Genomic DNA, 14,479 nt, shown 5'->3' with positions numbered 1-14,479 from the left:
TTATATTTAATGCTACATATGGTACAACACTTATTGAAATAGTTGGTATCAGCAAAGATAGCAATAATATACAGTTGATTTTTCTAGCTCCCACTAATGCTTTTCCATCTTCTTTCTATATTACAAGAGCCTAAAATAGGGAAATGTGGGATGACTTGAGCAGATAGCAACTGATTTCCTGCTGTACACTGGACAACAGTTTGAATTACAAGCTTTCTCTCCATAAGTAGATTTTATACCCATATATTGGAACTTCCATCTGATTCCTTCAGGCTGTTCTGGTCTTAAATGCAGGCTCTAATAGTATTTCCATAGCATTTAACAACATTCTAACAGCTAAGAGCGGTGAGTCCTACACAGTATTTTAAGAACACAACCTTTAAAAAAGTAAAAAAATGTACAATCTCATGCCGTATATTTACATATATAATTTATATAGTCTATATTTGTTTACTAGTCATAAATTTCAATCTAAAGCTTTTAATGTACTGTTATATAAAATAATACATTCAACAGTTCTAGAGCTTGCAAAATATTTTTTGCCCCTCTAAAAACATCTTCAGAATGAAAATCCAGTGATTATTGGATGCATGTGCTATCTGGATATAGACAGGATGGAAAATAAATCTTTTAAAATTGTTCTATTTAAATTTATTATTTCTTTTTTTAGTTTTATTGAGTGTGTATCTGTTAAAATGACTCCTCATTGAGTCTAGTGGTAAAAGCTCAGATGATAGTAAAGCAGACTATTTAAAGCATTTGTCTCCATTGGATTAAATGTGCTCTACAGTGAGGAACTGCACATTTGCCAATGCAATTTCCATAAATTTTAAAATAGCATTTAACAACAAAATAATGCATTAGGCATTTCTTAAAAGGAGAAAGAGTGGGGATCTTTAGCTTTGGAAACAGAATGTTAAAGCTATACATCGGTTTAAAAAACAAAACAGAAATGTAAGAAGCACATTGTAGTTTGTGCAATAAAGACATAGATTTTTTAAAATGCTTCTTCATTAAACATTTATAATTTATTCTTTTAAACACCTTCACATAAAAATATTTTTGACATATACAGTATCTTTTTTTCTAGAATATTTGGAAATATATATCTACAAATGACCCAGAGTTATAGAGTTAAGTTTGATTTTTCTTCTACTTTTCCTCATGTCTTTGGACCTACTTCCCCACCTTTCCTCTCTTTTCCCTTCTGTCTCCTTCTGTCGTGATTTTTCTCTCTTGCTCCCTCTTTCAGAATCCTGTCTCTCAGCTGTATGCTCTGCTCTGGACTGCCAGACAGGGGACTGTTGTTCTTATATGAATTATGGAAATAAGGAAATCTTCAAATTCTTTAAGATAGAGGCAATAAAGCAGATGGGAATTACTGCATTGAGAACAGAAAGCAATTCCCAGTGCAGAGGACTGAACAACAGAATGTGAATGACAGGACCTATTGATGTGGGGTAGGGGCTTTTAGCTGAGGCTCTCTGTTTAAATATGTAGCCCAATAGACCAAGTTAAAGATTCCGAATAATAGCGGGAAGGCTATTCTTGACAGTCGGTCAATTTTGCTGACACTGTTAAAGGTTTTCTTCGGTTCTGGTGGTTTTGTTTCCGTCTTGACTTCTTTTGGTTCTATGGTTGCACTTTTAGCAATGGTGGCTAAACCAGGGTCACCCCTGGCCAAATTAGGTGTGTAGCTGGTTGCTGTTGGAGCATAAGTGTTGTTTTTCTTAATGAGAGGATCCTTCATTTTCTTTGGCTGTAGAAGGAAAGAGTAAAAGTATTTTGTTTAGTAAACTGTGGGAAGCACATGTATAAGTCGCTGAGCAAAGTGACCTTTACTTTAGAACTCAAACATGTGCTTTATTTAAAATCTGAGGAATGTAATTTCCAACTGCACTTTGGGGAAAAATGAAAAACGCAGATACAAACGTCTAGTTATAAGATTGACAAGTGACCTTGCAGGATATTTGTTCCTGTCCAAAATGTCCATAAGACAGTTGGTCCGTAAGACGTTTGGCTTACGCCAAGTCCTTGAAATGTGGTCCTATCCAAAATGTCCATGAGCATATTGGGGCCATGCCAAATGGTTTTGGACAGGATCAAATAACAAAGTCCTTTGGTGTGGACCAAACGTCTTATGGATGTTTTGGGCAGGACCAAGTATGACCACGTATCAAGGACTTTTTGGCATGAGCCCAGGTCAGACTAATAGAAATACCATCAGGTTTTTCCCAGCCCAAAATGCTTGGTGGTTGTTTTAGGTCACTAAGTTTTGGGGTAGTTTGTTTTGCAGTGAAAAATTGCTGAGCTAATTATTATTTGTTCCTTCTCCCCATGTTTCCAATGGGCAAATGACAAAGCAGGAAGAGTCAGGATATCCTGAATTCAATTCTTGCTCAGTGTTAGCTGCTTATCAATGTTATCTGTGCAGTAATTGACAAGTGCAGTATTTCTTAGAGTTTCTGTCATACAGACATTTCTCAAAAATAAAGTGTATCATTGTTTAGAGCTATGTGCTCTGATACAGTTGCCATTAGTAACTTGTTGACTATTGAGCACTTGTAATGTGGCTAGTCTAATTTGAGATGTTCTGGAAGTATAAAGTACACATAGGAGTCTGAAGGCTTAGTATGAAAAATTAAAAAATGTACAATATTTCTCCTAAATAATGTTTAGAATTATTTACATGTAAAGAGGATATTTTTGACATATTGGCTAAAGTATATTATTAAACTTAATTTCACTGGTTTGTACTTTTTAAATAAGGCTACCAGAAATATGTTAATTATATATATGGCTCACATTTGTGGCTCACTTATATTCCTGCTGGATAGCACTAGTCTAGAAGAGTGAGCCTTGTTTTCTTGTGCACAGTAAATCACCAGTTAAAAATTTTTTAAGTGTAAATGTCTTGAGCACAATCTTGCATTTTGAATCAGAACTCCTAGGGAGTGAAGCCTGATTATTGACATTGTGAATAAACTACACAGAGAATGTTCATGAGCAGCTAAACTTGACCAACCAGACTCGATATACTCTGGACAATCTGTATTTTTAATATCAAATCAGAATAAAATATTACTTCTAGAAGAGCTGATATTTCTCACTCACAAGGTGCAATTTTAACAGGTTAATTTCTTTATTATCCAACTCCATGACCTATCTGCTACCTTTTCTCCTCTCCAAATCCTTAAGCATACATTCACTGGGACTTAAAACCAAAAAAAAAAGCCCAGATTTTTTTTTCTCCTAGTATTACACCATTAAAAGTTAGGCCACTTAGTCCAAGTATACACCCATTTCATAGTGAAGGCAGATTTGCTTAAGCTTTAAGGAGGAGTGACAGAAATTTCTATAATTATTTGTACAAAAATAAAATGAGTAAAATGGATTCTCTCTGAATGTGGTCCAAATGACTACAAGTCAAAAATTGATATGAATTATTTCAACACAAACAGCCAGACTGAACTTGTATTGAGTCTACTGCTTAGAAAATAGCAGATCTAATATTAAAGGATACATTGAAAAGCATGTATGTCCTTTAGATAAAATGTATATGCACTCTGATGTTGAAGAGAGGCAATGGGTTCTAATCTAAACAAAATTTGTTGAGTGACAGACACCTTATTAGATAAACTGAAATGAATAATCTGCCACAGGAAAAATTCTTGGAGAAGAGTTTGTATTGTTGGTAGATTTCGTCTCTCCCACTGCCAATTTATCATAATACCCTAATACTAAATTTTCTCAACTTAAGTGTTTTATTTCTTTCTTTCTTTTTGCAGCATCATGTTGAAAAGGATATTTAGAAATATCTGGTTGGTTTCTCAGGAAATAATACCGTTTTTTTTCATTTCTGAAAATATTGAGCTCCCCCATATTCATTAAGAAGTTGGGGGCTTCCCTGCTGGCACAGTGGTTGAGAGTCCACCTGCTGATGCAGGGGACACAGGTTCATGCCCCGGTCCGGGAGGATCCCGCATGCTGTGGAGCGGCTGGGCCCGTGGGCCATGGCTGCTGAGCCTGCGTGTCCGGAGCCTGTGCTCTGCAACGGGAGAGGCCACAACAGTGAGAGGCCCGCGTACCGCAAAAAAAAAGAAAAAAAAAAAAGTTGGTATTTCTTTCAGCAATTAAACATATGAGGATGGATCTTAAGAAGGCTACTATATGCTTGCTTGAAAACATGATGCCCTATGTGGATTTTCTTATTTTTTGAAGTTATACCATGTCAGAGATTGAAAGTTTACCTCTCCTGAAAACACTCACCTGGTCACAGGAAAAATATGTTATTTATTCTCTCTGAATGTCAAAATGAGACCTGGATCACACTGTGATCATGCTCCTTATTATAAGCTAATCAAACTGGCAAAGCCCTGGGGAAGATTTTTACAGAGACATAGGTAAATTATAAAAAATATTCTCTTTCTCATTAGGATGACAGATATAGGCATTATGTATATGTATCTATATATATATATATACATTAAAAAACTATATATATAGAGAGAGATATAGATATGACCATACCTATATCTATATGTGTACACTGAATAACACGGACTGTAGATTGATAGAGATTGAAATATTTTATTTGAGACACAGCACTTGAAAGACTAACACACGGTCAGAAAGAGAGAAATATAAACTCAACTATGAGCTCACCAATGCCTCAACCCAAATTCTGTGCTTTCCAGATCAAGTTCAATTCATCTAACAAGTCATTAACAACTGATACTGGTGAGCCACAATCAGAAAGACATTGGCCTCTTGCAGCATGCAAAGAAAGGATTAAGACAGAAAAGCAACTTTTCGCAGTGCTTGCATTTCATTTTTCAGTTGCATGTCATCGATGTTTGCTTATAATTAATTTTGAAGAACTTTAATAGAACATGCCAGTGATTCTAAGATGTGCATTTTTAAAATGTCCACGTCTATGACTTTGGGCTATGTCTTACAATTGGTCGTGTCTTATGATCACTCATCTTCAGTTTAGGTGCTCTGTCCTTGGGGACTGCCCTTCTGTTCTAGGACAAATGGAGGCCATCAATAGCTAAGGTAAGTATTGGACAATAACTCTGTCTCCACTCTCTCACCCCTTTCTCCAACTGGTAAATGCAGTCCCTTTTGTCTTGTCTCCTCTTTACTGAACCTGAGCCAAGGTTCTTGATTTGAAAATTCAGAGATTCTTTTATACTGGGCAAGGATGTTTCAAGGCAAGATGAATTTTGAGGACTGGTTCTGGCCCATTTGGGTTGTGATAGTGCATCTGATGCAGAACCTTCTATGCTGTTGCTTGTGTACAGGATCATTGAGGTGTGCAACGGATTCACCTGTGGCTGAAAGGTAAAGCTCAAAGAGCTTTTGCTTGGCAGCATATTTTCTTTCTTATATATACATATAGTAGGGGTACACTGTATAATCAGTAACACTTTAGATTCTATTAAATGTGGTAGATGTTTCCAACACAAAGGATCCTCTTTTCTAGTATATTTGTGGAGCTATGGGAAAAACATCATTAAATGGATTTCTTTACTATACACCCTCTCAGACTGTTTACTATACTGTGACTCGGTGACAGTAGGCAGGATTATTCAAGTGTATTTGACCACAGAACTGTATTTTTAGGGACTGACTCAAGACACTAGAATTCTATATTTGCTGTAGAGTGATGCCTCCTAGATGACTTCTAGGTGTCTTAGAATCTCTGTGTCTCTGACTTTGCCCTTTTTTCCACCCTCCCAAGGCTCCCTTGCATTTTGACATATTTTTCCTTCAAACCCCAGAAGTAGAAATATCCTCCCCAATGGTGCTTTATTTATTTACTTATTTATTTTGGCTGCACCCTGCAGCATGCAGGACCTTAGTTCCCTGACCAGGGATGGGACCCTCACCACCTGAATTGGAAGGAAGAGTCTTAACCACCGGACCATGGGGGAAGTCCCTCCCAACTATGCTTTAAAATCCACTCTAAAGTAGGTTCTAATTGAGAAGGACAGTGATATTCTTGACTTGATAATTTTCTACAGTGAAGAATTTTTCTGTGGATTCTGTGTGTTATGATTCTTAAAGCAAACCTCTATTTTGGAAAAAGAAAATGTGTTTCCTACCCTTTAGTGAAAATTAGAGATAATGCATTTTGTAAGCTCAATTCAATTGAGCCATTAAAGTAATAACATTTATGACCAAAGTTATTAGGCTTGGAGAACAACCAGAAGACTATAATTTTCAAGTTACAAAAATTATAATGGCGTAATTGCTCCTAATGTCAGGTTTGTTAAAACTGTTCTCACATCAATGGGGACCATAGGAAAGCATATTTGAGGAGAGATGTTTACCTTTGTGTTTCTCCTTTATCTCATTCCTTCTACTCTGAACATCTATCCACTGAAACAACCTTTGCTTAGCAATAACAAAATTCTCATAGCACTTAATCATTTGTGACATAAGAAACAAAGAATCCTCTTTACCCTCTCTCTGCATTCTTCATCCATTCCCCCAAGTCCAGACATCCCATCCCATATGTTTAAAAAGACATAATAGTGCTATATCACAGGAAATATTAAAGCATTTACCTTTTCTGGAACCACACTTTTGCCATCCCATGCATAACCTCTTTTGGTGAAATAGTTTACTGTGGCAAACTCAATTAGAGCTGAGAATACAAAGGCATAGCACACTGCAATAAACCAATCCATAGCAGTTGCATAAGCCACCTTAGGGAGGGAGTTTCTGGCACTGATACTCAAAGTTGTCATGGTGAGCACAGTTGTTACTCCTGTAAAGAAAGAAAGTGAATTTGTAGGTTCATACTACAAACTTTCATCACTGAGGTCAGCTACTTATGTAAAGGGAAACACAGACAGAGTGTGTTTTCAAGTTCATCCCATTTTGGTTTGGGATGGATGAGTTTTAATTTAACCCCAGTGTAGTTTGCAGTTCATGGTATGGCAGCATTGATGGAGAGCTCTTGGAGGGATAAACTCCTCTTCTATTGAGAAGTTGTTAATAAGACAGTGAACTCCCATAAATAGGTGTCTTGAACATGGTGTCCTGGGTAGGAAAGGAAATAATATTCCTTCACTGTCCCCAACTCTAGGAAAAAGAAAGCAGGTATCTTCACTGTCCTAGATGCATAAGTAGTCTCTGGATCTTCAGCTCTGTTTAATATTCTACCTGTGTACTTTGAATATACAATCCAAGAAACCAATAACTTTTTGATAATTCATCATTGATAGATAATTAAATTATTTTAGGATAATATCTTGTTACATTATTAACTCTTTGGCCTTTATACTATATTTTCCTGATTCTTCAAATAACTACTCTTTTGAAGATGTTCCTGAAATAAGTTGCATGTAACTTGCTTGAGGTCACATAGCTCAGAAGTAGCAAAACCAAATTTGAACACATTCATCAGACTCAAATGTCCACAGTCTTACTCTCTCTGCTAATGTTGCCCTATCTTCCCTATTCTGTGAATCTATCCCTACTGATTAAAATCACCTATATTCAAAGCAATTTTCAAGTCAGTTGCTTTTAGTTTACTTAGATTATTTTAAGGGTTGGTATGTGAATGATGACATCCATTAATGTTCATTTAACAAATTAATATTATCAACCTACTATATGTAATGCACTAAACTAGTTACAATACTGTAAGTTCCCTTTTAAGCCATTTGAAAATGTATGAAAAAAAATCACAGGAACCCAGTGTGGGTGGCTTAGGTTGCATGGTGTTGAAAAACTCTTAACCTCTTCCAGTAACTAGTTCCTCACTACTTCTTTGCTCTATAGCCTTGAGTAAGCGAGTTAACTTCTAGGGCCCTCAGTCTCCATAACTCTAAAAGTGATGATTTAAACTTCATTCTCTTGATTGTCTACATCATTGTTGAAATTCTAAGAGAGGAAAAGTTCTGCACATTTACAAGATTATTTGAGGATTAAATATAATAATATGTGAAAGCATTTTAAAGATAAGTAAATTATTGCCACAGAAGATATTGTCATCCCATGTGTCTAAAACTCATACCTATGATTCCCCCTCTTGATTAATTTTAGAGAATCAGCAAGTTACACAGCTGGTAGGTGGCTAATTTTTCTAAGCTGCTTTAAACCATCCAATATTCCCTAGTTTCCATGATTTTCAAGATAGATGATCTTTAACTATTAGAAAGTGATAGGACTAAGAAGAAACACTGAGATTTTTATTAACTCATATTTTTGATACATGGTCACAGTTGTAGGAAATAGACTTACTATGAACATTGGAGGTGTTGCAGAAAGTTCTGGGGCATTAACCATATTATGTAACCAACAAATGGTTTAAGGAATATTGGTGGGAAAATAGCCCCCAAATTTACATATCAATATTAACTTGAGCAAAGAGCAAGGTAATTAAATGTCAGTATTTGGAAAACAGAGCAACCCAGTTTCAAATCCCAGCTCTGTAACTGCTGAGTGACGTTGGGAAAATTGCCTCACAGTTCTGAGCTTCTGGATTTTTTGTAATTATTTCCTTATAACTTAATTTTAATAAGTCTAACTCAGAGGGCTATTGTGAGTATTAAATAAAATAATGTAATAAAGTGTTTAGCACTTAGCCTGATACTTACTAAGGACAAAGTTAATAACATTTTTTAATTTTTTGGCTGCGTTGGGTCTTCATTGCTGCATGCAGGCTTTCTCTAGTTGCAGTGAGCAGGGGCTACTCTTCGTTACGGTGCATGGGCTTCTCACTGCGGTGGCTTCTCTTGTTGCAGATTATGGGCTCTAGAGCGTGGGATCAGTAGCTGTGGCTCGCGGGCTCTAGAGTACAGGCTCAGTAGTTGTGGCGCACGGGCTTAGTTGCTCCGTGGCATGTGGGATCTTCCCGGACCAGGGCTCGAACGCGTGTCCCCTGCATTGGCAGGCGGATTCTTAACCACTATGCCACCAGGGAAGCCCCAAAGTTAATAACTTATTATTAACAACTTCAGTCCTTTTGGATAAATCCCCACTAAAGTGAATTCCATTTTTTATTTGAATTTTGGCTTATGTGGGCAACCAACTGTTAAAAGTAATTGGGGAATGGGTGTTCTTAAAAAAAAAATGTATCCATAAATTAAAAACAGTTAAGAATAACATAAAGAGATGTGTGTGTGTGTGTGTGTGTGTGTGTGTTGTCTTACAATTCCTGCTATAGGGAAAGGGAAAAAACCAAAAATATGTTGAGTATCTATTAAGTTTCAAGTATTGAGCCCAACAATTTACAAATTTTATTTTATTTTTCTCACTTAATCTTTTAAATGGCACTATTTTATTTTAATTGTACTCTCATTTTATAGGCAACTGACACTTAGAAGACTGAAGATTGAACCTAAAACTTGGGTCTATCTGGCAGCAAATTTACATGACCACAGCCTCCAAATGAGAAAGAGCATGGAAGGTTAAGAAGATGATGTTTTAAGACATGAAATGGCTCCAGCTCTGTTGCATTTTGGATGCCATTTAATAAACTGTTATAAGGTACAACTTTTGCTTTATTTTTTCCCTTTGGTATTTTTTCTTTAAATACCCATGACCCTCTCAGGCATTCCCCACAGCTCAGAGGAATGTGCTGAGCGCAGACTAGAAAGAATAGAGATGTGTACTAAATAAATGTTAGAAGGCTGAAGGTCTCAGAAAATTGTATTTGTGATTTTATTGAACTTAAAACATTAGAAATATATAACTTGATACACAGAAACACTTGCCATGGTTGAGTTTACAGATATGCAGTTATGTTTACCAAAAGGGCATGAGTCGGCTGAGATAGCAGACTGTTGAAAATGTTAAGAACAAGGTTTTTGACTTATAAAACATTCCAAAGTGCTTTAGAGGATTTCCAAAAAGGAAGGGTAGGATTTGTTGGGGACCAAGGCGGGGGAAGGGAGCATTTAAAAAAATCATTTTCACTATAGTGCTGGGCTCATTCTACAAAAATAAACATAAAACATAAAGTACATGTCTTTTGTTCTCATTTTAAAAAAATTCAAGTGAATAAAGGGCTCAAACTACATACACATATGGAAGTGAGCATCTGACGAGAGTTCAATCTTCAGTTCTAATAAGTGGTGTAAACACTAGTTAATATTTACAAATTGTGTTAAGGGAAAAAAAGAGTTTTAAATGAACTACTCTTTTGCTCTGTAGGTGGAATCATTCTGGGTCTTGATTTAGCTGTGTTCTTAGGCTAATGTCATAGCAAAGATTTCGTGGTTTCCAACCCAGAAGCACCTTGCTAAGTTCAGAAGAAAAGATGTTTTTCTGGGCCCTTGTAACAGAGTCTTGCTTTTTTTTCTGAGACGACTGATGCCACAGGGGTCTCTGCACAAGAATAATCCTCAGTTTAGAATGTAAGCACCTGAAGGCTTCTGTTTTGTAGTAAAGGGTTTTAAATATAGCATGTGCCTAGTTGATATTTTTGGAATGAACCTTGATAATTGTACCTTTCACCAATTGAATATGTGGTTATAATTTCCAGATAAGTTATGTTGCCCACGACAACCCCGTTCCATGCCTTGTCATTGCAGCAGGAAGTACATGGGTACCTCATCATCATTAAGCGCACAGACTCTAGAGCAAAGAGGCTGTGTCTTACTCCGGTCTTCTTCACCTCATAGCTTCTGAACTTGGGCAAGTTACTTAATATCTTGCTCCTTAGCTTTCTTGTCTATACCACAGGGATAATATTACAGAGGATTCTTTTAGTGTTAAATAAGATAATATAGGGTTGTTTCATAGAACAAAGCCTGATATAAAAGCATTCAATAAGTATTCTGCATGATTTTATTGTTAGTCAAATTTTAAGCTCCAGAATTTAACATTCATGAAAAAAATGGTTTATGTTAGGGTAACAGCTACATTCCATGCATAGAACATAGTAGGACCTCGTAGTAGATTTCAAAGAAAAAGTCAGTGATTGAATGAGTGAATGAATGAATGAATCAGTAAGTTTTTGGTGATGAAATCTTGTTTTCATCAGTCTGAAAAGTACACTTAAGACAGTGTACTATGATACAGGCAGGAAATACCTCTTTATATGAAATACAAACTTCTAAAATTATAAATTAGGGAGTGAGTTTTCCTATTAGTAAAAAGTTATTACCCTTTAAACATTTTTCCCTTAGACTGACTTAAAGCATCTAAGGCATTTAAAATATTTTCATAGAAAAAAATATTTGTAACTCTTCAGAAGTGCACAATTTGGGTAAAATGAGATATTCCTGTACTGGTGTCATGGTCATCAATGAGTTCTTTCTACATAAGGACCCCTTGCTTTCATATATGTAAGGAAGTAGTTCTGCTGATACTACATTTTCTCAGATTCTCAAAAAATACACTGACACGATTCTAAATGTATGATTTAAGTATTAATGTTTTAGAATCATTAGATTCTAAATGATTCTAAATGTATGATTTAAGTATTAATGTTTCTATGTGTGTATTTTAACCTATCACATGCATTTCATACCTGCTTCATTCCATTTTTCTCCTAAAATAGCAAATCAAGTGTTCATTAATCCCATCGATTAACATGCACTAAAACAGCTTGCTATTTAAAAAAAAAATTTTTTTTACAATCATGTCATAATGAGAATGTTAATTCCTTGAACATTCCTATTGTACTAACTTCAGATTTTAATGTATTATTCTTTTTTTCATTCTATCTGCAATGTCATAGATATGATACAACTTGCCCTCCAGACCCTTGCATGCGTGTCTTGATTGGCACTTACCAAAGACAGTCCTTGCTGGTACAGACTCTCTGTTGAGCCAGAACGAGACTTGGGAGAGAATAACCGTCATTATGCATGGCAGGTATGTTTGAATAACAAAATAGCCAATCTTTCTCTTCAGGTGGAAATGAGTGGTCATAACAACATATTCTCCTGGAGGGTAAAACAGACAGTAAGGTGAGCAATTTGACCTTGAAAATAAATTATCTCTGAGTTTTTCCATCAGCAGCAAGAACCTGGAGGTTAGACATAGCCTTTATCCACGTGACATCTGGTTCCTGGAGAAAAAAGCTTTTATCCAGGAAAGAAAAGAGACATTTAAAAAACACACCATAACGCATTACTGTATATAAAATAGATAACTAATAAGAACCTGCTGTACAGCACAGGGAACTCTACTCAATACACTGTAATGGCCTGTATGGGAAAAGAATCTAAATATATATATATATGTATAACTGATTCACTTTGCTGTACACCTGAAACTAACACAACATTTTAAATCAACTATACTCCAATTAAAAAAAAAAAAAAAAAAAAAAACACCAAAATGGCACTGAGGTTGAGATTGATGTGCCAGAGATCTCATCGATTTTCTTATATCCTAATCCCGGTACCTGATACATTTAAGAGACAAATCTGAGCATATATTTACAGATTGGCTTTAATAACCCTGAAGGCAATGTGCTAGATCCTGATGATGTACACCGGTGGATTAGAAGACAGCAGATGCCCAGTTTGTCCTCTGCAGAAAAGAGTCAGGCTGTCTAATGGAGGAGCTTTGGTGTCCAAGTCAGGGGAGCTGAATTCCAGCTCTTGCACTTTCTTTCAGTAGCTCTCTGACCTTGGATTTCGCTTACCCTGATTATCAAAATGAGAAGAGTATGACAGAACTTCAAAATTTGTTTTGAGGAACACCTTCATCACAGTCACCTGGGAAGATTTCGAAACATGCAACTCTTCAGGTCCCACCTATTCACACAAACCATTCTTTAAGGTGAGGGCAGAAAAATCCTATTTGTCACTAGCTTTTGAACTTGTCTCAATTCCTAGACCAGTCTGGGAAATAATGGAGTAGCTAGGCACTCTCCATGGTCTTTATATATGTCAAAGTCTGATTTGATTAGAGGCCCAAAGAAATAAACACACAACCCAAATTGTAGGAGGTGTTTTCTGTTTTTAGTTGATGTTATTTCTTAATTGCAAGTCTTAGAAGTTTTTAGCTTTACTCACTCTGAATATATACTTAGTTATCTGTGTGTGGGTAGGAGAAAAATAGGCGTATTCTTACTAAGAAAATATTGCTTTCTTCGGTATTCACATTTCTCTATCTTCCTCTTTCCCTTCAACTCCAAACTTTTCCCTCTTCAGCCTGTGATTTATGTCTCAGGTCATGGCCATCCAGCTTCAGCCCCTATAATGTGGTTAAAACTGCTCATGATCTCTTAATATCCATAACTGAACATCTCAGTCTTAAAGGAGATCTCAGTCTTCAAGCCCACTGACCATCTTCTTTGTAGCACTAAAAATTAAGCAATGCTGACTGCCCCTACCATCTTGATAGCACTCTCTAGACTCACATTCTCCTTTTAGCTCTCATTTTCAGTTTCTTTTGCTAACTCACTGGATATTTCAGTCAGAGAGTTATGAGTTCTTCCTGTCTCTCGGGCACTAATCTTCATCTTTCTGCAAAGCAAATTTAGAGGTTCCTGGTATAGTTCTGTCTTTAGCTGTCATCTCTATTTTTTTTTTTCTTGACTCTAATAAGGAATTTTCCTTCTCACCCCTGCTCTTAATGTCATTTTTATCCAGATCGCTGCGGGAATCTACATCTCTAAGTGACATTGCTCTCAAAAACCACTGTATTTCCAAATATCTACTAGACATCTCATAGATACTGATTTTTCATTGATATCACCAACTAAATATGTTCAAAAGTGATATTACTTAAACTTTTCCATAAAAAATAATGACTAGCATATAGCAGGGCTTCTTTTCCACTTAGCGTCCATTTCTAAATTCATGGCGCTCTCATCTGTCTGTTCACTCAGGCTATTGATAAAAACTTGGAATTAATCCTTGGTTGTTAAGTAGGACTTCCAAAAGAGAGAGAAAGGATTCAGTTGATCATCACAATTTTAATTTCACCTGTACAGTATCTTTCAGTCTATCTCTTATCTCATGGTCACTGCTCTTATCTCCTTTGCAGATTTACAATGTAAATCTGCCATAATCTATGAACTGTCTTGTTTGTCTCCAGTCATGTCCTAAACTACAATTTTCCCTAAATTTGAGGTCAGAGTGATTGTTTCAAAGCATACGTACATACCTTAAAACACCTTAATGGATTCCCATTATCCACATCAGGGTTTGTCAACCTCAGTACTACTGACATTTCAGAACAAATAATTGTTTATTGTGGGAGCTGTCTTGTGTAATTTAGGATATTTAGCCACATACCTTGCCTCTTGCCCACTAGATGCCACTAGTAGCCACTCTCCCTTCCCACAATGTGATAATCAACAATGTCTCCAGTGTTACATACTAACAAGCAAACTCCCTAACCAGTACTCAACACTCTCCACATCCTAGCTCTGATACGCGTTTCAGTATCACATCTCATGTCTCACCACACCTTTTCATATCTCAGTAATCTGATCAACAAAATTCCCTACTTGACCTCTTCTGTAGCCGAATATTTTATTCATATATGGGTTGAG

General features: G+C 36.2%; 1 protein-coding gene across 1 annotated transcript in view; it reads right to left on the bottom strand.

The window, feature by feature from the left end:
* Positions 1–1,447: 1,447 nt before the first annotated feature.
* GABRA1 (gamma-aminobutyric acid type A receptor subunit alpha1) overlaps positions 1,448–14,479 on the bottom strand; it is a gene marked incomplete at both ends in the record, with an annotated part of 55,628 nt that continues 42,596 nt past the window's right edge. The window contains 3 exons of the mRNA XM_079702169.1: positions 1,448–1,759; positions 6,576–6,778; positions 11,760–11,912. Of these exons, the coding sequence (XP_079558295.1) occupies positions 1,448–1,759; positions 6,576–6,778; positions 11,760–11,912 (668 nt within the window). The remainder of the gene's footprint in view (positions 1,760–6,575; positions 6,779–11,759; positions 11,913–14,479) is intronic.

This window comes from Hyperoodon ampullatus, assembly GCF_949752795.1.
Source record: "Hyperoodon ampullatus genome assembly, chromosome: 4".
NCBI classification, from domain to species: domain Eukaryota; kingdom Metazoa; phylum Chordata; class Mammalia; order Artiodactyla; family Ziphiidae; genus Hyperoodon; species Hyperoodon ampullatus.
This window is presented reverse-complemented; position numbering and strand designations above follow the sequence as displayed.